Source organism: Furipterus horrens, unplaced genomic scaffold (genome assembly GCF_987537825.1).
Source record: "Furipterus horrens unplaced genomic scaffold, mFurHor1.1.pri manual_scaffold_17, whole genome shotgun sequence".
Classification (NCBI taxonomy): domain Eukaryota; kingdom Metazoa; phylum Chordata; class Mammalia; order Chiroptera; family Furipteridae; genus Furipterus; species Furipterus horrens.
Genome location: NW_028327187.1, coordinates 111983208 through 112009646, shown reverse-complemented (window position 1 = coordinate 112009646; position 26439 = coordinate 111983208). Strand labels below are relative to the sequence as shown.

At 41.6% G+C, this 26439-nt stretch overlaps 1 protein-coding gene across 3 annotated transcripts in view; it reads right to left on the bottom strand.

The window, feature by feature from the left end:
• Positions 1-26439, bottom strand: part of PIR (pirin) — an 89800-nt gene that overhangs the window by 44245 nt on the left and 19116 nt on the right. For 2 of the 3 annotated variants that reach the window (XM_090263891.1, XM_090263893.1), the window contains exons 4-5: positions 19047-19130; positions 17322-17528 (exon numbers count right to left, since the gene is read on the bottom strand). In XM_090263891.1, the coding sequence (XP_090120017.1) occupies positions 17322-17528; positions 19047-19130 (291 nt within the window). The remainder of the gene's footprint in view (positions 1-17321; positions 17529-19046; positions 19131-26439) is intronic. The other variant, XM_090263892.1, reaches the window with a different exon arrangement.

Sequence of the window (26439 nt, the reverse complement as noted above, 5' to 3'; positions counted from 1 at the left end):
AAAGAGGGCAGCGCTGTTTGCGATCACACCTGAGACCGCGGCGGGGCGGCAAGAAATCCTGGCTGCGGTCGGGCCCCTGGCAGTGCGCGACCCCGGCGAGGAATCCCGGTGGCCAAGCCCCTGGCGGTGCGCGACCCCGGCGCTGGGGAAAGCAGCCACCGCATCGCCTTGAACAGTGAGGCCCAGGGGGGCGGGAGGACGGATCCCGGTCTCCTAGCTGAATAACTGTGTGAATCCATCTTGGACCCCCGCCCCCAAAGAAAGAAAGCACCACAGGGCTGCGAAATAGGTCGCAGACAGGCGCCGGTCGCTGACTTGTGACGCGTACACAGGCACTGCCCCCTATAGCCGGCCCAAGAAAACAAAACGCATCTGTCAAAATGAGGCAGACAACTATAGAAATCCCGGTGGCACAACTCACCAGACAGCAGATAGAGAACCTGACAGATGAACAGATAAGAAACCTGTCAGAGGCTCAGTTCTGGGCCATTGTTATCAGGTGGCTTACAGAATTCACAAAAGAGCAGGAAAAAGATAAGAAAGAAGCGAAAAACATTCATAACGAAAGGAACAAAACCGCATACGAGACAGATGGTGAGGGAAAAAAATCCAGAGTTCATTTCAACAAACCGGAATATGGAGAAGGAACAAGCAGTCAACCAATGCAGAGAGAGGAAATGGGAAGCAACAATGAGAGGATCAGAAACCTCTGGGACAGCTATAAAAGGCCCAACATAAGACTCATTGGTTTGCCAGAGAGTGAGGAAGATGAACTAGAACTTGAAAAATTGAGCGAAAATATAATAAAGGAGAACTTCCCAGACTTGGGGAAGGGAATAGACTTGCAGGTCCAGGAAGCAAGGAGAGTTCCCAAGAGACTGGACCCAGGGAGAACCACTCCAAGACACATTATAATCAAAATGTCAAAAATTAAAGATAAAGAGAGAATCTTAAAAGCAGCAAGAGAGAAGAAAAGAATTATGTACAAAGGGGTCCCAATTAGACTATCAGCTGACTTCTCAAGGGAGACCCTACAGGCAAGAAGGGACTGGCAAGAAATATTCAAAGTAATGAAAATCCAAAACCTACAACCACGAATACTCTATCCAGCGAAATTGTCATTCAGAATAGAAGGACAGAGAAAGTGTTTCCAGGACAAAATAAAACTGAAAGAGTTCATTAGATCCAAACCACTGTTATATGAGATGTTAAAGGGACTGGTTTAAAAAAACAGAAGCTAGGGAGATGAAACAAAGGCAAACTAAACAGGCAACGAGAGTGGAAAAGGAACTGTGGGTACGGGAAGCATATTGGGGGGAGGTCAACAGGGAGGGGGAGTGGGGAGAGGGAGGGAGATGATATAGGAATTGGGGATCATGGTAGGAGGGAATGGAATAGACGGAGAGAGGTTGGGAGGAACTGTATGCACAACTAATGGACATAATCTAAAAGGGGGGGACAACTGGAGGGAGGGGGGCCACCGGGTGGAGGGGAGCAGAGGGAAGGGAAATTGGCACAAATGTAATATTTTAATCAATAAAACACATTAAATCTGAAAAAAAAAAAAAGAAACTGAGGAATAAGGAGCATCTGAGGACACAAGAAGGAGGAAGCATTTGATCCACGGAAAGGAAGAGTTGTAAGGGGGGAAAAAGACCTCTGGGTTTGGCCCCATGGAAGTCAGAGGTGACAGAGTGCATTGATGGGATGGATGTCGCGTTGAGAACATTGAGGGGGTAGGGCAGTGGAGATAATGCGTGCAGACAAATTTTCTGTGAAGTATGACTCTGAGAGGGAGCAGATAATTGGGGGGAGGGGGTCAAGGGTTTTGGTGTTTCTCTTATCAATTTATATGAGATGTGGGTTTTTAAAAAATAAAGTAAGGCTATTAGCCTTTAATAATATCTGTTATAACCATGCCTGCCCCCACCCCCACCCCCAGTTTGTTTTTGGCCTTTAATTTCATTGATGGCAGTTCTGACATGGGTCAGATCAATTAATCTTTTCCTTCCAATGCCTTTAAACTTAGAAAGTCTTTTCCTACCCAAAGATGAAATTAAATATTTTCCTATATTTTTCCAGTTCAACATTTTAAACATTTAATTATTTGACCTATCTCAAACCTATTTTACTGTGAGGTGTGAGGTCGAGCTAAACTGCTTTCTTTTTATGAATGGTCAACCAGTTCTTTCAGCTGACTTGGTCTTCTCTTTTAAGTTTGCATATACATTTGGGTCTATTTCAGGTAGGTTCTATTTCTGTCAATCCCAAGGAAGCACCTCAATGGAGAAAACTTCAGTAATTAGCTCAGGAACCCCAACTAAGAGAGGAAGATCTACTCCATAAGGAGTTCTTGTCATCATCTACTATTATATATCTCCCACAGGGCTTCCCAATATCCTTATCTTCCTCCCACCACTATCCCACCCTCATGGTCTGCTGGGCTTTGCACTGAGAGAAAATCCATCAGCACAGACTCATTCTCTCCATCACTTACACCTTCACATACACTCAAGAAACTCACGACCACACTCCTTCGGCCACTGCATGAAGAACCATACCTTCCTCTTTCTCCTGGAGATCTTAAGGCTTTGAGGAAATGAAAAGTTGGTTTGCCACATTATTTAAAGCAAATTTGCAGCTCTCATTGCTTAGAATAGCTGATGCTCTTTAACAAAGTGACGGCTTCTGTCCCCATTCCAAAGCACTCTGATTTCTGAATTCTTGGTTATTTTACAGAATTCTGATAAGGAGTTGGAGAGATTAGTTTCTGTTCCCACTGCCAAAGGTATCGTGGGAAGGATTAAAATTCTGTAATCATATTTTGACATATACATGAAGTGCTACACAAAGAGAAATCAAGAAACTCTTAGGCAAAGTGCCAATGGCTCTGTATAGGGTGAGAGTTAGAGAGGGCCAGACAACATTTTTAACTTCTGTCAACCAATAATGACTGTGAAAAATCTTGAGCATCAAACTGTCCAGCTAACCAAGAATTTTGGACATAGCCGAAGTATCCCACAGTCCAGTCTCTACAGCCTCCTTTTCAAGCAGCACTTTCATCAAGAGCAACACTCCGGTCCCTCGCCTTCTCACCTTTTTTTAGGGGAGGGGTAGTAAGAAGAGAAGAACTAAAGGGAAAAGGAATTTCACAGTCCTGAAATTTAACCATAGACATGCAAGTTGTGAAACTGGACTTTGATTTCTTCATGCTTTGAGCCAGCATTCTTGACTGAAATTGGCTTACATACATTCTAAGTTAAAACAAAACAAAACAAACAAACAAACAAACAAACAAAAAAGAGAAAACAGTGCAAGAACAAATGCTTGTCTCTTATATGACCAATCCATCCACAATCCTGCAAAAGAAACAGTACAATAAAACCACAAATGGCCCCCAAATATGCCAACAGGGAGCCTTCCCTTATCACCCGTGTATGGGTAATGTGTCCCAAGTTTGAGTCAGCGAATCTATTAACCAATGTTAGAATAATCTTCATAGGGCCTTATAATCTTTTAAATTTCTATTAGTTACATTTGGTATTTACTAGGATGCTTCTATGAATTCTTGCAAGAAAAGTACACTGAGATGAGAAACTATTTGGCAAAGATACGATTTCATAGAGCTCTGTGACTGATAACTTTGTATAGATATGATTAAGGGGAAATTTATTATGGCACAGGGCTTTGTCTATGTAATCATTTGCAGAACATTGTGACATGGTTAGGGTGTCTGCTTGTATAGACATGAAGGTACCCTTCTGATGTAGAGAGAAAGAAAGGTTTGTTCTGAAGCTTCCTTCCATGAAAATGAGCTATAACATTCCCAAATTAGAGAAAGAAACACTAGCATGTTTAAGTACAGGAGTTGAATGGTATGATTAGTGGTACTGTGCAAATAAAATGGGGCAAAATTAGAAAACCTGAGTGCGGGTCTAAGTTCATTGCACAGTGAGCTTTCTGACCTTTGGGAAGACTTTTTGCCCAGTTGGGCCACAGCATTCTCATCTGCAAAGTGGCGGAGTTGGAGAGCTGATCTCACATCTACTGCTGCCTAACATTCTGATCCCAAAGGATGTGCCAAAAGAAAAGGGAAGAGTGGGTCTTGGTCAACACTGAAAAGTATCTCATACTATCAGGAATTCTAGACCTGTCCATTAAAGCAATGGAAGAAGTAAATGAATGGAACGTTTCCTGTCCAACTATTACATAAATGAGTCAGAGATAGGCTCTGTGTTTTAGACAAAAATGGCCCCCATGTTGTTTATTTCTTTACAGCATGCTGGGATCTTTAGCCCAAAGCCTGCTGGAGCCCAACTCGAATTCTTGCATATGGGATTGCTTTAAACATATTCCAAATTAACATATTTTTAACCATTTTTGAGCCTACCTACTTTGTATACCCTGTGAAACAGCATCCAGCATCTGCTAACAATAAATAACAAACCCTACAGCTATAAAAGACCCCAAACTGCTGTTGCCCTTTGGAGCTCTCTGACCCAGAGACCCTCTACCTTGTTGCTGAACAACATCAGTCAGATAGGTAAGCCCCCTGTCCAATTTCCCTGACTCCCGTGGAGGTCCCTTTCCTGGTTCCTTTTCTGGGTGGTGGCTGTAAGCCACTGGCTCTGAAAGGTCTCCAACTGTGAGGGAAGTCCCTTCACATGCAACCCTGTCTAAGCATCACCGAACTAAAACTAGTATCTGCCACCTTTCAAGAACCTGTCTCCTCCTTGATCAGCCTCCAAGTCCCCAAACTTACTACACCAACTGATCTAAATAAATTAAGTATACAAAGAGGCTGCACAAGTGCCGAATATGGTACTTATTAAGAAAAAGAAAATCCATGTTCTACCCAAGCAAAGCAGAGTTACAACTTGGTCAGTATGTTTTGAGATTTTACTGAGAATGTAAGTTTTAATTTTAATTTAGTTTGATGTGGTGTATAAAGGCAAGAGGTTTAGATCAGGGGCTTTAGATTTCTTCTCAGTAATTTAATAATGGGAGAGTTTAGTGTTCAAATATGGGATGTTTTAATATTTAGATATTTTTATGCCGCCACTTGGGCTTTTCACACAACTTTCAACATGGTTGGGAATAATCTGATAAGGAAATAGGATAAAGAGAGAATGAGCAGCCTAGAATACAAATATGCCTTGGTGTTAAGTTAGTGAAAACACTCTCAGTACTCATTTCAGATACTTCTGAGGGTAAAATGCATCCCAACAAGCAAAAGTTAGGTTTGGTGGGAGGAGGTCCCCACTGATACATTTCTCTTCTCCTTCCCAGAGTGGGGCAGTCACTGCTAAGTATCAAATACAACAGGTTGATAGAAGAAAATGCAGGGAATATTGGCAGAGTGTCTAGACCTCTCCCTAATGTCCCCATGAGGCAACAGCGGGCTGCTCCCTACCCCTCTTCACTCATCCCTTGGGACAGAGGGAAGAGGGAAGGATGGGATCTGGTTGGTGAGGGAAATTCAAGAAACTGAATGTGCTCAGCTCAAAAAATTCTAGGCTGTACTCTCTCTATGGCTATATCTATTCCTATTCCTATCCTTACTTCTATCTCTTTTTCTGCTATGAGGTAATAAGCCTGCCTCTGACAAGGACACCTATGACTATATATGTTTAATGAAGTGGGGGAAGTATTAAGAAGCCTCAGAGGTCTCAGATAGAAGTCATGTGCCCTTATCCAGATCCTACTGGCAATAAGGATGAGATTTAGATCCCCATCTGGCCAACTCCTCAGAGTCCACTTCTTAACTCATTCTAAACTTGGTGGGGAAGAAAGAATAATTATATTTTCATCTTTTCCTCCACCTCAACTCCTTCCATTTGACTTCTATCCAGTTCTGAGTCCTCTTCTGCTTTTGTCTGGCTAACAGACTGTCAGCTAAAACCTATGAAATCATATAATCACAATCAATAACCAGAATCTCTCACCCAAAATTTCTGATTAGTAACAGATGGCTATAAATCAGTATCTGACGCTAGGAAAATCCACCAGCCAAGTCCTGGTAGTTACTTAGTGATACTCAAAGTCTCCAGGGCAGACAAAGATGTAGGTCGGTACTGACTCCTGACAAGCAGAGCTGCTGGGAAAAGAATCCAGCCAGGAGGACTCAATTGGCAGAACCCCTAACTGGTGGTGGGGTGGCGGTCTACTAGAAAACCTTCTAGTAGAGAAAGGATGGAAAGGCACAAAAATCCATGCTAAAGGAAGCAAGATGGAGTAGAAAAGGTGTTGGGTTATTTTTTTTTCTCCTTTTCACAGTCCAGCCCTTCTTCCCACTCTCCTTGTTATCAGGGTATAGCAGAAAGAGGAGGGAGACACCAGGCAGTTGTTTGAAGGTGATGGGAAAAAAGAGTCTTTCCTGTTCCAGACTTCAAAACGGTTTCTTCCAAAAGGAAGCATTTAAATTTCTTCAGTTGCTTTTTATAATTGGACCAGAAAAGAAAAGTTTGGGCCATCATGGTTTCCTTTCATAATTAAAAAATGACCATCTATATGGAAGCAAAGAGAAAAAGGAGGCTTTAAGGTTTCATGAAAAAGAGTCAAATTATCATTATTTTATTGTTCATGAACATACATGAGCTGAACCTTAATTCATGTTGGGTTCCAAATGTACAAGCTATCCTCTCAACATGGACGACTCCTAGAGACAGTGACATGAGAGCAATGCATCTTTGGGATTTTACACTATTTTCATTTTGGTCACTCAGAGGGAATGATAAAAAGCAGAGGAGGCAGAAGAGCAATTACTCCAGGTGAAATATTACTGGTATAGTGAACATATTTCTAAAGACAGAAGAGAATGAAATTGAAAACTTAAAAAAAAAAAAAAAAAAAAACACACAGAGAGAAACTACCTGAACATTTTTATAGGGTAGATATGGTAACTTTTCCAATTTTCATGCTTAAGACAAGGAACACATGTTTTGAAGGTCTTCTAAGGAGCACTGAGTTATCCCCTGGACACTTGGACACCTCTGTGGAGCAACACCTTAGTAATACCTCTATGGCTTCATGCTGTCTCCTTTGTACTGTGTAGACTCTTACCATCCTTCTTTGCCAGATAAGCTGGCTCCTTTAGAGTTAGGCCTGGTGACCTCCAGATTGGGTTGAGCCTCCTATCTATTCTGTCTTCCCCTAAACCCACCATGTTTACTAGACTCGTGACTGACCAGAGGTTAGTAGTATTAACAGCTGATATGTCTGTCCCTTCAACTGTGCCCTTTCAGCTCTCTGATTTTTTTCCCATCTTTTTCTCTCATACCTTCACAGGATCCTGCATACAGTTGGCCCTCAGCACATGTTTGCTGAGCTCAACTGAACTATAATGGCATAGATACCTTTCTGGGAAATCCTTCCAAATTCCCATGGCTAATGCGGAAGTCCTTCCAGGAATGGTAGGATCTCAGTTTCCTCGTCTCATTTAACTAAGCCAAGGGAATCTAACCAGCCCATGGACCTGTAATGGGTGGTGAAAAGGATTCTCTATGGCTTTAAGACCACAGCACGCTCCTCCTTAAAAGAGTACTCTCTGTCAATGATTTAGAGCCCATTTGATTTGAAGGTTTTAAATTATTGTCTATCTTGGAGTACATTTATCTGTCCATAGGAGCAGAATTCTTAATTAAGCTTCAAGTAACAAGAATTACCTCCGACACCAAATTTTCTCACCACATTTTAGTGTGAGTTTGGTCAGATTGTTCAAAAGCTACATGATCCCAAGGATTTGTGCTTCACACTCAAAATAAAGTACTGTGTTTGCAGTTGTCAACAGAATACCTTTACACAGTGTTGGGCAAAAGTACGTTTACAGTTGTGAGTATGTGAAACACAATTTACTCTTGTATTATCGTTCATTAATTATTGTATTATTTTCCATATGAAGAACTGTAAATCTACTTTTGCCTACCCCTGTATATATGCTAATACCATTCTTTAAAATACTGACATCTACCTCATTTATATCCACAAGGGCTCAGCTTTTGTTTTTCTTTCTTTCTTTTTTTTTTTTAGTGTTGTTCTATTATAGTTGTCCCAATTTTTCTCCCGTTGTTCTCCACTTCTCCCACCATAGGCCCAGCTTTTACTGCAACATGCAAGAGCCTCTGAAGCTGTTCTATCTAGTTCATTGTGGTTAGAGAACATATATGTAATGTGCTGTTAGGGAAATACTATTATATCCTAAAAATACAAGCCTTGATAGTCATAGAAGTGATTACACTGATAGGTAAAGTGGCCACTCACATTTTTTGAAGGTGACACCTTGGTGTTTTTATAGCTTTCATTATCCTCTTAGTCAAGTTTTTCTTGCTTCTTTGTAATCTTAATGACTAGGGCCATTGATGCATAAATGGCACAAGATGTAACTTCTGACTTAAAAGTGCACCTATCCATTCTTTGTTAACTGGCAGGGGAGGGCTTGTCAACACCACTGGAATGCACTTCCTAGGTGATTAGGTTAGCAGGGACATCTTGAAGAAATAAGAACATCTGGCACCCTTTGGGCACACCAAGAATGCTATTTCTAGGGTGAGTGGGCTGCCTTGGGCAAGAGCAAGCTTTTGTGCAGCTGATATGATCAGATGATGACCACTGTTTATTTGAACATTCCTGACTACAAATGAAGTGCCAACTATAGCTGCCTATCACAAAACAAGTCTTTGAAGTTGCTGGGTGCATTTCTTTGGTGCCCTCCTATTTACAACAAGAATAACAGTCTGAATTGTGCCTATTCTCAATACTGAATTGGAACCAAGGTTTGCACTTGTCTGTGGGATGATACCAATCATCTGCTCGGGCTACACGGTCTGCGTTGGGCAGGTCCTATGCAATGAACTGCTTTGTGGACTTCAAGATGAGACAAGACTGCACACTGCACCCTTCCCTACCTTAACCTTACACCATGCTGTGGAAAACCCTGGGAGGAAGGGAAGCAGAAATATATACACAACCAAGGTCAGCCTCAGGCAAAATCCAGGAATAGACAAACTTGGTCTTAGATTTTACTCCAGCCCAATATTTTACATCAGTTCCTTTTTCCCTGTCACACCCCACCAGATATGGTTACCCATGGAGCAGCACCCCCATCATAATTCCCATATACTTATTGCTCTCCTACTATCCAAGCCTATTGTACAAGTTATTATAAGATGTGACACCTACCTCTCTTGTCTTTCTTTCCCTCCCTCCATCCACACAACCAAAATCAATTTTCCCTCCTCCAGACTGCCATTGCAAGTTTTACATACTGCTGTTTTAGTATTCTTCATATTACATTATACTAATGATATTGGCCCCATGGCTGGTTTGGCTCAGTGGATTGAGCGTCGGCCTGCGAGCTAAGTGTCGCTGGTTCGATCTTCCAGTCAGGGCACATCAGAGAAGGAAAACTCTGACTCCAAAAAACCTCCGCTGCCTTGCGGCATACCTCTTCAGGGGAAAGGCTAAGGGAGTAAACCCCGACAGGACATCCGGAGCCGGAGTCCCTAAGGCGGTTTGACGTTGTAGTCAACACCGGCAACTCCTGCGGCGCACCTGAAGCCAAGCTGTATTGACTCCGTCTTTCCCTTGGGCCCTTCAGCTGCGAAGAGAAGGGGGGTCTGCTGCATGGGCAACAGCAGACCCTCCATATCACCCTGCCCAGGCTCTGTAGCTTCATCGCAAGATGTCGATTCAACACGGGAGGAGACAGATACCGTGTCACTCCCGAGTCGGACTGCACAGCCATTCTCGGCGGTGCAGATAGACTCTTAAGAAGCTACACCATCGTCTCTCGAGACGGACGGCTGCCGACGACGGAATGATATTGGGCAGTTTGTCTCCCCAGCTAGATTGTGACCTTATCTGATGACAGTAGTTGTATCTTATTCATATCATATCTCCAGTGCACTTCATGTTGCGCACACAGCAGGTGCCTAATGGCTGAAGGAATGGAACTCACAGGGAAACAGAACACGCTAATTAAATAACTGCCAGTCAGGAAATCTCATGGGTTGTGAAGAGACATGGCTGTGTGGATCTGGGGCAGCTGAAAAGGCTCCACTGAAGAGAGGGGATGGAGGATGGACCTTGGTGAATAGTGGCAAGGAGACAGAAAAGGCAAAATCAACTTTGTACTTGACGATATCCCTTTCCCTCAAATGCTTCCCCTCTGCACTATGTCAAAGGGAGCCCAGGAGGCTCTCTGCCTTATGCTGGTATTTCATTTCCTTTCTCTATATACCCACCCATTGAAATACATTTATTCCATGCCTCCAAAGGGATATTCAGCTGGAATTCATTGGGTGATTGTGAATTTCTTAGGTGGGACTTTTGTTGAGCATTCCTTGTAACATCTAATTAAACATGGATCATAAAAGGAAAATCAATGGAAATTAAAAAACAGATGAAAATGAAGTGCTTATCAGAAACATAAAATTGCATTGTTAAAAATTTAGGATTCCTAAAATGATCAAACATATTAGTTTTCTAGAAACTGCCTTATAGAGATAATGGCCACCTATTTTTAAAAATGTCCATCTTCTTTTGTATTCATACCTAGTTTTCTTACACTGAAAATCTCGATTCCAAAAAATATTAACAGATCTATTCATTTGTTTGATTTTAAAATGGTTTTAAAATTGTAATGCTGATACTAACTATAAAAATAAACTAACAAACAAAATAGAAACAGACTCGTAGATAGAAAACAGACTGACAGCTGTCGGAGGGGAGGGACATGGCAGGGCTGGGGGAAAAATGTGCAGGGATTAAGCAGAACAAAACTCACAGACACAGACAACAGCATGGCGATTCCTAGAGGAAAAGGGGGAGAGGGAGGTAGAAGAGGGTAAAGGGGGATAAATGGTGACGGAAGGAGGTTTGAATTGAGATGATGAACACACAGTAGAATCTACAGATGATGTGTTATAGAATTGTACACCTGAAATCTATATAATTTTATTAACCAATGTCATCTCAATAAATTCCATTAAAAAATTTTTTTGATGTTCCAAACTTTTGTGCTCTTTTTTGTGTGTGTGTGTGTTTAGAATATATCCTGCTGAAAATGTACAGTCAGAGAACTATGTTTCAAAGCCCTTAAAATAAATATTTTCTCTGTGTGGTTATGTGGTTGATATCTTTACACAAATGTCAGGTTATTCATTTGTTTCCACTTGTTTTTAACTTTAAGAGTCTTTTCTGCGTTAACTTGATGCTTTAAATATGTAAGCATATATCTTTCCAAATTAAAAATAAAAGACGTACTGAGAGAAGTCTCAGGCTCATTCTTACCCAAGCCCTCAGCCCAAAGGGAATGTTTTTAAAATCTCCAGTGTTTGAGCCTATCACAGAGCACTCTGATTTATAAATAAAATAAATTAGCAGAGAGGCCTTTGGAAGGGAGGACTCCTTTCTGAGCAAGTGTTGTTTTCCCTCTGCTCGCTCTCAGGGACAGCTGGAGCCTGTTAGCTCAGGCTCCCTGTCACATACGCACAGCCTCCAACACAACCTCTGCCATGAGGAGAATATCCATCATTCCTTTTTGGGCCAGACCCATAAACTCTCTGGAATACTTCAAAGGCAAAAAGACAAAAACCAAGGTGTGCCTGTGCTACCTGTTTCCTTGATTTAAGATGTTTTTGAAGGCTACCTTGAGAACTTGATCTTTGAAGCAAACTCAGAAAAGATATATGAGGGGAGGAGCTGGGAATTTCGCGTCAACTCTAAAGTTAGCAAGATCTATTTTAAATGTGTGGCATACATTCTAAGAATTCAAATTTCCCGTGAAATAGCGAAAGAGGTACAAGACAGAAATGTTCTCCGTTTACTCTCCAGCGTTTTGATTGTCAAAAAGCCACCGCTGTTTGATCATGCTAGAAAAGCATTGCCCTGAAAAGTATTGCCCTGGAAGCTACATAAACTGAAACTTTTAAGTCAAACTAAGGTAGAAAGGAAACCAGCAAAATTGTATATTAGTGATAAAGCATTTCAAATGACATTCTGCCCTTAAAGTTTGCTGGGTGAAAACAAAAGCTGGAAAATGTGGTTTTCTCTTTAGTGTCTCAGCTCTTTAGTTTCTCAGGTGTTTCTCTCTAGTTCTGGTCTAGGACAAAGTGCATGTGCATGCGTGCACACCAATGGGCTGCCATAGCCCGGAGAGTCCATCAGTTCTCTGAATCAGAGGTGACGGTTGCAGACTTGGTTATAAATCTCCTGCCAGCCCACAAGCGGCACAAATTCCTTAGTGGACAGGTTGCTTTTTGGCCTGAGAGACACAGGCTCTTCCAATGCCTGCAGGAGCTAACCAAGGGTAAAGACTGGGTATATCCAGCAGAGCCACGATGGAAGCTGGTATGCAGGTCCCCTACTTGAGATCAAGCCATGCCCTGAAAACCCACAGGAAAGACGTCAAAGCAGACAAGACACCTACCTGCCTGTGGACCCCCAAAGAGAAACATAAGCCCCAAACCTCTGCTCCTCATTGTTGCACTGCTTGAATTTAAGAAACCCACAGGAAACAATTTGGGTCTTGTAAAACAGCCTAGTATTCACCTTCAAGGGAAAAAAAAATCAATCTGATTTTCATCTCCCTACTTCCTAATCCCTTAAATAGTTTATTTTATTTTAAAATAGAGTTTAGCTCATTTTATTGTTCTCTCAACTCTTTAGTTAACTCATATGAAGCTTACTGCAGTCATTCTTAATCCCTATCTTGTCTTATCTAACTACTTTGCCCTCATTTCTCTTATTCCAGCATTCCTTTACATTTTATTGATTTCACTTATGGACCCAGAAAATAGTTATTGGTTGTCTTTATGTATCAGGCACTGATTCAGGTGCTTGGGGCACCGTGGTAACAAGATTCTGAGGGAATTACATGAGATGCTTGGCAAAGTCTTTTGCAAACTGAATTTTTAAACTTTTGGCTATCATTCAACACATGAATATGCAGTCTGTCCTTCAGAAGGGAGATTCTTTTGTTACATCAGTGGTCACATGAACGCTGTACAAAGTTTTTGCAAAGAAGCAAAAGAACGGCCAGTTACAGAAGACTGACTCTGCACTGGTTCTTGTTCTAAGTTATATACGTATATTAATCTATTTAATCCTCCCAAAGTTGCCCTGGCTGGTTTAGCTCAGTGGATTGAGCGTCGGCCTGCGAGCTAAGTGTCGCTGGTTCGATCTTCCAGTCAGGGTACATCAGAGAAGGAAAACTCTGACTCCAAAAAACCTCCGCTGCCTTGCGGCATACCTCTTCAGGGGAAAGGCTAAGGGAGTAAACCCCGACAGAAAATCCGGAGCCGGAGTCCCTAAGGCGGTTTGACGTTGTAGTCAACACCGGCAACTCCTGCGGCACACCTGAACCCAAGCTGTATCGACTCCGTCTTTCCCTTGGACCCTTCAGCTGCGAAGAGAGGGGGGGTCTGCTGCATGGGCAACAGCAGACCCTCCATATCACCCTGCCCAGGCTCTGTAGCTTCAGCTTCACTGGAGAGGACACTCCAGCGTCATCACAAGATGTCGATTCAACACGGGAGGAGACAGATACAATGTCACTCCCGAGTCGGACTGCGCAGCCATTCTCAGCGGTGCAGATAGACTCTTAAGAAGCTACACCGTCGTCTCTCGAGACGGACGACTGCCGACGAATCCTCCCAAAGATCCTCTGGGTCATCATAAGTATCTCCATTTTACAGATGAAAACCCTGAGGCCCAGCAAGCTTAAGTGACTTCTTTAAAGTTAGTAGTCAGTGGTGGAATTGGCCTTGAACCCAGGCAGTCAGGCTCCAGATTGCTTTTTTCTGACCCCAGTGGGGCTCAGGCCTCCTTAAGGTTTGCTTCTGACATAACGGAATTTAAAACAGCAGGAGGCAAGTAGAGGCTTTTGTTGGAAAAAGAACCATGTTCCAGAGAGAACTGGCAATAAATATTGCTGATTGGCTGCCTGATAAGGATGGAATGGGGTTTGGAGAATTTCATACTCTCATGAAATAAAAATGTGATTTTGACCTTCCAGAAGTGACAGAAACTATTCTAAGTATCCCATCTTTATCTCCCCCCACCCCTTCAGCCTTCACTTTAGGCCGTGCTCTTCTGCCAGAATCTTGCTCAAAATTGGCTGTGGCTTTCCAAGGGCTGAGACACATACAAACTGAGAAACAGGGACACATCTATCTTTGGGAGTATCAAAAGGACAATTGAGTTGCTTGCAAAAGCTAATAGCATCTTGCACTAAACCCCTCATCTTTTTTGTGGATGTAGGAACTGAAGTCCAGAAATGTTAAATAAGATTTGCCAAAAACCACAGAGCTGGACCTTAACATCTATAGGCTCATAATCAAACTGGTCCTCATAAGTCATTACATACATTACAAACAGATCCCTAGATCACAGCCTTGGCATCACCTGGAAGCAGTTAGAAATGCAGACAATCAGGCCCCACCCAGGCCTGCTGAATCAGAGTTTGAGTTTTAACCAGGCACCCAGGTAATCATGAATTTTGAAGCTGGAGAAGTGCCAGAATGATCACTAATTCCATTTTCTAGATATTTTATTTGGGGGGATAGGAGTTGCTGTTGACTCTATATTAGTTATAAGTATTGATACACCAATGTCTTGAATGGTATATTATTAGCCTCATCTAGTAATTTAACATAAAATTATCTTCAGTTTGTTTTATGGTACATCTAGACCTTTTAAGATCCAGTCATTCCTCAGTGAGCAGATGTTAAGGCCTTAGATGTAGAAAACTATCTTTCTTATGAGACCCAGAAAAAAATGGCCAATAGTTCCCCTATCTTTACACTAACTCATGCTGGTATCTTGTCTTCAGAGCCAGTTAATTTTACCTTTCCCAAATGCCAGTAAGTCCTTTTAGCATAGACAGCAAACATAAATCTCAGCCCAGCTCCTAACCAAGTTAACACAAAGTAATCAAAATAATAATAGTAACAGCTACTACTTATGTGGTGCTTACAATGTGCCTGGTGCTGTTTTAATTGATTAATGTGTTAAAAACTCACTTAATCCTCTCAGCAATCCTATTCGATGGATGAGAACACTGATGCACAGAGAGATTAAGTGGCTTGCCCAAGGCCACACAGCTACTTCGTGGTGAAGATTCTAATCCAGGACATCTGTCTCCACAGAGTCCATGCTGGTACCCACGGCAACACACTGCCTCTTAAAATTCAAATTAATGCTGGGTTCCAAGAGCTCCTTATTAAAATGCTCTTATAATAAAAATTGATCATTGACTCGGTAGCATGTAATTCACTTCAAAGATTTTACTCAACAAAAATAAAAAATTAGAGGTTAGCAGCTAAGACATTATTTTCCAAAGTTAAAACATTACCTCTGATCTCTAACTCCTGGTTGTGACTACAAGACTATGTAGTATGCTACTTGCAAGTGCTTTAAAATGTCCTTGTGCCTATTATTGGAATTGACTCCAACATTAAAATTGCATTGTGTTTTCTATAAATGAGAAGCAGTTGTGAACGCTGAGGATTTGTGATAATTGCTGGCTTTGCCTACCTATTAAATCAGTGGTCTTGTTTCTACTTTTAGCTACAGATAGCTCAACTCTTTTTGTTAAGAAAATCTTAATGACAATTCCACCAAGCCTTGCGCTTTGGGTTAAGGGGAGAGTCCTGGGAACACGGAGTGAAAAGCCCCATAGGAAGCAGAGAAAGCAACTCTCATCTGCACAAATTCAGCTCTCCTTAGACCTCCCTGACTGACTTCACACACAGCAATGTCCTTTGCCTTATACCAGGAAGACCCCACAGGACCTGAATTCTCCTGTGTGGCACTAAAGGGAAGGAAATGCTTGCCACACAGCTGGAAAGGGCACTGCTCAATGCTTGGCAAAACAGAAATGGGTGAGAAACATGATGAAGGGGCATGTTTCCAACTGCAAAGTGCACATAGAGGACAGGCAGATATATATGCTTAATAGAGAGCACGTTTTGATTCTTTTTGTTTCAATTACTTCTGTTTACAGTGGAAACACAAAGCAAAATAATGCACATGCCTAGGCCCAGTACAAGTAAAAGATCTATGGTGGTGGTGTAAAACCCATAAGTCCCAACCAATAATCATGACCAACCTGTTACCCATGAAATGCATCCCCCCACTCAGTGATTGGCTAGCAGCCACTGCCAAGCCATTGTCCCTGTGCGTGCATCTAAACAAAATCTAAATTTATGTAAATCAATATAAAATAGTTTTAAGTGCTGGCTGCCCACATGAAGAATGGCAAAGTGGTCCCCAATTTCTTGATGCTCTCAACTCCAGGTGTCATGTGTGGAACTGGGTATCAGGGCCCCTCCCAGATCTCCTTGGATCCCTTTTAACCATTTCTGTGACCCCTGCCCAAAATCAATGGCCATGAGTAATGACTGAGGGTAAGGAAGTATGAAAGCCCAGCTGCCTAGCCCTGGGGGTGGGCTGATCTCCAAGTCGCTATCATTTTTGGGACTTTACCTGAGATGATACCCTTACTTGGCTCCCTCCCCTTCCCTGTCCTGGTTCCTTTGTCTGCCCCCCCACCCCCCACCCCACCATGGACACTTCCTTTAAAATGAGTTGCACATCAATTCTCATCTTGAGTATGTTTCTGGGAAACCCTACCTAAGAAAGAGACCACACTATACAGTTAACTCCCCAGGTGGCTGTTACTTCAAACTTGGCCTCTCTGGCAGCAGATCCGGTGTGCAATTAACCCAGTACTTATCATACTCTTGTCCTACCATAAATCTGTCCATAATTTTTAGCCTCAAGTGATCTTACTTGATTAAAAAGGTGGGACTCTAAACTGGAATATTGTAGTCTTAGTTGAGAAGAATGTACAGGGTATGATGTATATGGGATAAATAAATGTTTGATTCATTTAAAAAAACCTTTCTATGATGTAGTAGTGTCCTTTCCTTACTAAGTTGAGCAATATAATTTAAATTAAACCTTCAGGGAGTGGAGCTCATTTCGGTCTTTGTTTGCTTCTTAAAAAGTTAGTGATCTTGCAGTTCCAAGGAGCTATGAAATTGCATGATAAGCAAAAGGAAAGAAGCTAAATCTGCACACATATTAATGTAGACCTTGAAAATTGTTTTTTGACCAAATTTTTAATATGAATTTGCTTTCTTGTAATTTTTCTAACTTTCTGGGTTTGCATGTGGCAAAAAATTCTGGGTCCTCTTAGGTTCCACATATTCTGACACCTCTGAAGCAAGTCCGTCCCAGTGAGAACTGACAACCCAGATAGCGCCAGGCTATGTCACTGAGTACCTCCATTTTCACAAACACGTAGCAGCACAACTTACCTTTACTCCCAGGGCTTCTCCAGAAATGACAGCCACTGTCACACCATCCTTACTGGGTTTAGGAATTTCTTTAGTTTTCAGTTCCTGGTACTGAGGCTCCACCATCTTCTCTGAGCTCCTCAAATTAACCCACAGTTGTAGGCCATGGGCTGGCTCCTCTGAACAAGGCATCTCAGCATGAAGAATGCCCCGACCCGCCGTCATCCACTGTAAACATCAGACCAAAAGAGGGAAATGTAACCCAGACTTGAGCAAGTCTGCAGGTGGGACCAGTATGACATGGAAGCTGAGCAAGTTAACTTACAAGTGCTTCTTTCATAGTCCTGGGCATGATGGCGTATAAGACAACAACAATAACAACAACCGCTAGAACCCTTTCTATTTTCCCTCATGCATCCCATGATTCCTATTTGAAGTCAAAGCATCGGATTACAAGTGGAAGGAGCCTGTCTTTGCATCCCTGAGCCTTTGACTGAGCACTGAGATGTGCAGCCCCACAGTACCCACTACACCATGGATAAGTGACTCAAGTCTCTGCTTGCTCAATTTTGGTACAGGGACCCCCACTACTGGGAGAAAACAGTCATTGCCTCCACTGTTGCACAGATTCTTCAAACATTCATTGATTTATGAGGAGTATAGTAGGGATGAAGAAATGAAACATGATAGATTTCCTGCCTGTCTTAGCTTGAGTTCTCCCACGGAAGATCCTGAGATAAGGACTTCAGTGCAGGTAATTTATTTGGAAAGTGGTGCAGAAAGCACAAGTAGGGGAGAGTGAGCTAGGCAAGGGAGAACGGCCAAAAGAGAAGTTAATGAGCAGATGACATCTGTGGGCACCTGAAGCTCAATCCCACTAGGATCCACACGGACACACTTTAGAATTGCTGCACAGAGGACAAAGCAATCGCCACTTCCCTGGTCAAATCACAACCAGTCACCATATAGACCTTTCTAGGCCACCACCACTTTATGTTCTGCTCCACTGAAAGGTTACTATTAATTTTTGACCACAACTCTGTCCATTTGCTTTTCCGCCTTCAAATTCCATGTACATTGAAATACCATCAATCTAATATCTCAGCTATCAATCTGCCAGATATGTAAATGATCCCAGAGAGTAGCTGACACAGAGTCCAGACTTACAAAACTGGCAAAGATGACCCAAGCATTTCCTGGAGATTTTTGATTATACTACATCTCAGACAAGAGTAGGATGGCAGTGGGGTTTGGGTAATTGTCTTAAGCGACAACACCTACCGCTGCAAACAAGCTGGAAGATAAGTAGCAAATTGTCTCAACTGCAGCAGAAAGGTCTATAAAAATGAGGACTGAATTTTGCAATTGGGACATCATGAGCGGCCATTACCTGAACAGCTCCAGTAAAGGTTTGGGGGTTGCTGAGAGGCTGACCCTGAATTCAGTGAGCGAAGGATGAAGTGGAAGATAAAGGAAGGTGAGACAGTTACACTTGATTACTCTTTTGAGAAATGTAAGAGAAAGACTAGGTGGGAACTAAAAGTGATTGAGGTGGTCAAGGAAAGTGCGAGAAAGGAATAAAAGAGACCCATGCAGGTTTCCAGGCTGAGTGGAAGGATCCATAGAAACGGAAATGTCAAAGATATAAGACAGGGAGTAAAGTATGAAGGTACTGGCAGTGGACAAATGAAGCATGTACACCCGAAGACTATTAAACCATCAGTAATTCCTTGTCCTTGGCCATACCTGCAAGTCCCCTGGGTTCAACTGACCATAGTGTCCACAGAAGTCTTCGTGGGCCATGCTGCCCCCTTCCAGGAGGTAAGATACCTTTGAAAAAATGAGCAGAAGAAAAAGTAGGTGTTGGGTAGTTATGAAGAGTTATTTACTTTTCCCACAGAAAACACGCTAAGGTAACCCCGGTTGGGTACTCAGTTGGTTAGTGTCATCCCAATACACCAAGTTGTGGGTTTGATCCTTGGTCAGGGCACATACGAGAATCAACCAATGAGCCTGGCCGAATGACTCAGTTGGTTGGAGCGTTGTCCCATACATCAAAAGGTTGTGGGTTCGATCCCAGTCAGGGCATATACGAAAGACAACGAATCAATGTTTCTCTCTCACATCAATGTTTGTCTCTTTCTATCTTTCTCTCTCTCTCTCTCCTCCCTTCCATTTCTCTCTGCTGAAAATCAATCAATTAAAAACATTTTTAAAAGAAATGGGAATGGAAAGAGATAAGCCTAGAGAGCCAGGAAGGGGCCAAGAAATAAAACCAATCATAGCAGTGTACAAGATACAGTATAGCCATAACCTTGGCCACCCAAGGCCATGTCCTGATCTATATTATGTGACCCCTGCTTCATCAGCCACAGCTGATTAAACCAGGGCAGGATCTTCCACAAAATGTTAGGAAAACCTCTACCGCCATTTTTTGATATTTCCTTCCCCGTGGAGGGTACTCCATCAACATCAACACTCCTGGGCTCTTGCTGTATTTTGCCACCCTGGGGAGGGAAACAACTTAATCTGATTGGTGGACATAAAAGCAGAAACTGCTTGCATAGCTGAAGCTCTGCCCTTCTCCTTCCTTTTTGGGAATCAGTCTGCCCACAGAAAGCAAATGTCATCTTTTGCTCTTTGCCTCTGTGAGAAGAGCCAGCCCCCATGGTGATGATGGGCCTGCAGGGTCCAGCACAGCCAGTGATCTCTGAATCAAGTCTGCCTAAGTTTCAGGTGCAGGATTCAGAAGCCCAGCAGCCTGCAGATACAAGCTATACTCTCCGATCTCAGCTTTATCAGAAATAAAGGTATATGTATTTTTGTCTGCCATCTTTCTTACTCTTATCTTCTCAACTGGTTCAGAATCCAGGCCAGGAAAACATGCATTATTTATGAGGCCTCCTCATACCTCAAACTATGGGCAATGAAAGACCTGATACCGTCATACTGTTGATATCCTTTATTGTACTGTTATAATGAACCCACGTCTTCTTCAGCTAACTATTGGGTCTCTTCTGTTTCCAAGCCAATGTTGCTCTGTTGTCATTACTATACAAAGTTCCCAGCAGGTGACAAGCAGATGGCCACAAAAATGGGAGGTTCTAGGTTGTGATGGTAAATTTTATGCACCAGCTTGATTGCACTAAAGGATGCCCAGATAGCTGGCAAAACCTTATTTCTGGGTGCATCTGTGAAGGTGTTTCTGGAAGAGATTAGCATTTGAATCCCTAGACCTAAGAAGATCCTCACCAGTGCAGGTGGGCATCTCCAATCTCTTGAAGGTCCAAACAGAACGAAAAGGTGAAGAAAAAATGAATTATTGCTCTCTGCTCTTTAGATAAAACCTCTATCTTCTCCTGCCCTCAGATCAGAGCTCCTGGTTTTCATCCTTCAGACTCTGAAACTTATACCCCAGTTATCAGGCCTTGGGCCTCAAACTGAATTATACCACCAGCTTTCCTGGTTCTCCAGCTTGTAGGTGCCAGATCATGACACTTCACCACCTCAATAACCATGTGAACTGATTCCTATAACAAACTCCTTTTTATATCTATCTCTATATATTCTATTGGTACCGTTTTCTGGAGAACCCTGACCAGATGGGCCTGGAGCTGAAACACGACTGAGGCTCAGATGTTATTTTAGTTTGACTAAAATTCTGCCTCTGTGGCCAACAGATATAAGGTTTTGTTCCAAAGATTATCTGAACCTCATTGTCCTGAGAACTTAATGATTAAAAAAGTGGAGATGCCAGGGAGAGGGAGGTGGGTGAGTCAGGGTGCTCATAGGCTGTACAAGGCCAGTTTGAGACCAAAGGAAAGAAGGAGAAAAAGTCAGATTAAAGAAATGGAGTTTCTGCATGGTTCCAGTGCCTGGATAGACACAGCAAAATGTGAACTGTGGTCATCTCCAGATGATAGAATTACAGCTATGTGTTGTTGTTACCTTCTTCCCACTTGTGTGACAGTTGGGGTGTTCTTAAATGAGTACTTCACATTTTCACAACAAAGACAACTTATTTATTTTGGAAAACTCTAAAGATGCTGCTGCTAATTAGTGAGGGAGAGTAAGTGATGTGCCTTGCTCCTTGTTTCAGTGAACTGCAGCTGGGCAGGAAAGCAGTGAGAAATCAGGGAAAGCACTAAGAATCAGAATAATTCCATAATACGTGTGAGGACAATATAGTTAGCTCTACCCTGACCAGTGTGGCTCAGTAGGCTGGGCATCGTTCTGCAAATCGAAAGGCTGCCGGTTCAATTCCCCGTCAGGGCATATGCCTGGGTTGCAGGTTTGGTCCTCAGTCAGGGTATGCGCAAGAGGCGGCCAATCAATGTTTCTCTCTCGCATCAGTGTTTCTCTCCCTCTTTTTCTCCCTCCTTTCCCCTGTCTTTAAAAATAAATTAATAAATTAAAATTCTCTCTCTCTCTCTCTCTCTCTCTCTCTCTCTCTCTATATATATATATATATATATATATATATATGACTTTTATATGTTACTAAGTGGAAAAGACCTGGAATTGTTCTAGAAAGCGGTCAGGTCAAAATATAAATTAAGCACTCAGCACCTCATACAAAGCTTAAAAATCCCAAATTCCAGAGAAGCAGCACCACTTCCAGGAGCAGTGTCTAGAATTGCTTTCCTTTTTGTGTTATGCATGCACTTTTTAACTCAAACAACTGCATAATAAAGGCACTTTTCATTTTGCTTGGACTGAAGCTCTCCTTTAGGTTCTCAAAGGAGTCTCTTTCAAATCATATTCTTTCCATCCCCAACAATTTTTCAGTTATCCAAGCCTTGGGGTTTTCAAGTTGTTAATCATCTCAAAACATGAGATGTAAGGCAACTTTAAAAGGTACATTGTGGTGGCTGAGCATGACTCGTTTAAAGATGAAAATTTACATGGACACCAAGAGAGGTTTGTTGTTGTTGTTGTTCTGTAATTTTATTTTAGAGAGCGATTCCAACACTATATCTAAAAGACTGAGAAGGCAATTATTCCACTTTCCTCTAATTTTCAAGTGAGTATTTTTTAATTTTCCGTGGTAATACAAAAGCAAATGCCAGTTCTCCCATCCTTAAACACTATAAAAACTGAATTATAGAAGTCTGGACAATGAAGATGGTGTGACTTCGTAATGCCTACCTTTTGCTACTTACTGCAAAAACCATACTTTTAGCCTTTGGGGGGAAATCAGAAACCAAAGAAATGACTAACTCCTTATTATCATCTCTCTTTTATTTTCTTTATTTTTGCTACGTGCTATAAATGCTACACTGAGACCTTAAGTCTAAGCTAATGCTTGCAAAGAATTTTTTTAAACTCAAGCAATATTTTGCAAGTTGACAGACTCCAGATGATTTTTTAGGACATTACATAATTGCAAACACCTGGAGAGTTGCCACGGGTGGTTGATAGATTTGGGAGTGTTATGTTTAAACTCAAGAATTGCATGTGTCTAATTAAGTAAGAAGTGTGTAATCTGAAACAGGTGTTGTCTTAAAGGACTTGCCATGCTTCCTGGTGCTGCTTGTCCTTTCCTCCTTCTAGTCCTGAACTTCCCGTGGGTCTTTACTAAATACTTTTACTTCCTTGTCAATTCTTACTTCTTTTTGTATTTTGTGTGTTTGTATTTGGAAGGAGAAGGGCACAAACCCACAACAATAATAAAAGAAAACTGTCAATTGCAATGTGAGATTTAGGAAAGGTATACCTCAAAGACCTATAAATTAATTCTGAGGAATTACAGCACAAAATATAATATAGTTTGTTGTTTCTTTGCAAGGCATTCTTTAAAGCAAAAAGTCTATGTTATAGATAAAACTATGTTTTATTTTAATTTCTATTTGCCCTAAAATGGTGGCTTTTCTTCTCTTGGTAGCTGAGTAGGAAAAAGAAAAAAAAAAAAAATACATGAGCTGAGGTCATGGCTGATGAGAAAGGCCAGCAAGGAATATGTTGCATAATGGAAGCAGCTAACTGGTCTTCAAGGACAGAAACATAATGTTTGAATCCATACAATTAAGGACCCAAGTTATTTTACAAAAAAAAAAAAAATGTTTTAAATAGTTGAGCCATCACAGAGAAACCCGAAAAATCACTCCATTAAATTGGCTCATCCAATCCCAGCCCTACATAACAGCTTCACATGTGACAAAAGGTGTTTTTAACAAAAAAGGAAAACATAACCAGCATGGGTTAGGTATTCAGCCAATGTGTGAATCTAAATATTTTAAAGCTCTAAATGGGTCCTGCCTTGACATTTTCTGCCACAATTCTGTAGAGGCACCAATGCATCAGGGAATCCCACCACACTGCCCCCTGCTGGCATGGCCCTGCCTTGGGGAACCACTCAGACTTTGGGGCCCTAGTTGGAAGCTTGGTTTTGCCATTTACTGGGTGTGAGGTGTGGGGCAAAGTGCTTTAACTTCTTGGAGGCGTAGTTTCTTCATGTAACAACATGAACCTAGGAAATGAGCTCAGTAAGTGTTGAGTAATGTTTGCAAAGCACTTGGCACATAACAAAAATTCAGTTTAAGTTCTAGAATCAGCACATCTACCACACTTGTGGGGGCAGAGATCCCATTCATGGGTCCTCTCTCAGGTCCTCATTTGTGCTTCCTGGAGTGAATTTACCCTGATATTCTCATGTTTTACTTCCTCACTTCATTCAGGCCTCTGCTCAAATGTTACTACCTGAGAGAGACCACCCCCAACCACCCCATCAAATCGGTCAACCTATTCTGATTTGTTTCTTCTTCCAAGCCTTTTTACAAAGGGATACACTATTACATAATTATTTGGTTATGCCTTTATTCTCTGTCTTACCTAAGAGAATGTTACCTCCTTGAATACAGCATAGAGCTGACACTGAAGATTTGTTGAATGAATATGTGAATGAATGAATGAATAGCAGCATCTTGTGTTTGCATAGCATTTCAGCATTTACAAAGCATCTGATCCTGGGAATATATTATTATCTACATGCTACTACTAAAAACATGTGGCTTAGTGTAATTAAGTTTACACCATTAATAGTAGCAGAACGAGGGCTTAAATTAACATGTTCTATTTTTGAGAATAAAACTATTTTGGCCTCCCTTGTTGCTGTCACCCTGGCAGTAATGTATGTGTTGTGAGCACAGTACTTCCCTTCAAGGACAGATCTGATGGGAGTTGCAAGAGCAGCCAGTACTGACAATTCTGAGGGCTTAAGACAAACTGACCACCTCTAGCAAAGAAAGAATCCGTGTGCTACTGCACACAAACATAAAACTTAGGTCTTATGATTCCTGGGTGAAGGAGAGAAGAGGCTGATGGAGAGACAGGCAGCCACAGAATCCTGAAATGAGACGATCAATGGATCCCTCCTTGGTGTGGACATTGAAGACTTCTATCCAACAATATCTAACTACACAGAAAAGAACAACTGACTAAAAGGCGAATTCACTTTTATATTTTCCTATTGTCCCTATTTTTAAAAGTCTCCTAAATCTACTAATTTTTCTTTCACTCTGAGTAAAATTTCTGACATGCACATTAGGTTCTATGATGATCAATGTTCCTGAATCTAACTACTCAGGTGAGCTGAATTGCATACTTCCTTAGAAACTTCTAGCTGTTTCTAAAACCTCAGGTCCAGGAATGCTCTTCCTCTTCAAAACCCCACTCAGGACTCAATCTTTTGGGGACTCTCTTCAGACAAACTACCCCTGGCTCCTCATATAATCACCGGGCCAGCTTCTTTACTGATACGACCTACATCTTATAAATCTGTAGTCAAGGTGTTCACATTCATTGTTTTATGTCCTGTTATAATGAAGGAGCATCAAGGGAATGGTTTGCCAACTTCTATGATTTTGCAAATTTCCCACAAACAAAAGTGTTGTGTCTGTACCCAGGGGGAAAGTGGGTAGTCAGAAATACTCTTGCTTAAGACTGCCCTCTGCTGATCCTAGCAATAGATGCTCAGTGTTTTTCTATACTGACTGTATCCGTGTGTCCATGTGACAGGTTGCCATCTAGTCATCAAAGAATGAGCTGTGTTGCGGTGTAGAAGGAGGTTTTTCTTCTAAGCACAGTCTCTAGTTAAAGGTTGTCAAGACAGACACATAAGATCAAGTGCCTGAAAAATGCTGCTGTACACACATGGTTCCAGGCAGGTTTGGGGTCTCACAGAGAGGAAGACAGGTTTAACGGAACCATGTCAAGTCCCCTCTTGTTTTAATATTTCATTAAAATTCCATTATAATAATATTTAATTAAGCAGTTGACATTTTTTGATTGGTACATTAGTATTATTCCCTGATTCAATTCATTATAAGGACTTAATTTCTCAGACTTTTAGTGAATGTGTTCATTGTACTTAGTGTTATTGGGCCACAATTATTAGAAATTTGGACTTCAAGAAATGATACAACATTTTATAATAAGGAGGTCTGATAGAGGGATGCCAGTTTTTGTCTTTCTCTTTTTTTTTTAATAAACTTTAAATTTGGAGATAATTTTAAATATTTCTTTCATTCTCTCATTTTTGCCTTCACAAGGAAAATGTTGTCACAAACTCATAAGTGGAAAGTTAGAAATCACCCAGAAAGAACACATGATCATCCCTTTCTCATCTTCAGGGAGCTACCAGGAGAAACACTACTAAATTGTACAGATAAGAGAAGTGAATACTGAAGAGAAGCATAATTAGTCCCAGTGGAAACACAGGTTAATTTTGATGATGAAGAATCTGGAGGAATGCGGGAGTGATTCATGGAGAAATCAATCCCCTGGCTGGTCCTTAAAAAACTGGAATGTTGTTGGGGAAAAGCTGGAGTGGCATGGGGCAAAAATGTGTATAGAAGGAGGAAAAGAGTTTTTAGATTGTAACGAAAGGTCATAAGCAATTAAAGCATGATTTTATTCATTATCATGTTATTACTAGATCACAAATGGTCTCATTGTGGCTATAAGAAGTTAAATGATTGTCCTTAAATATCCAGGCAGTCAACCAACCTAATCCATTTCCTCATTATACCAGAAGTTCAGAAGAGAAGTGACAGTGTTACTTTGCACTGGCAGGCAGGAAAACTTGGATCCCTCAACCATGAACCATGAAAGCATTGAATCCCATAGTAAGTGAGTAACA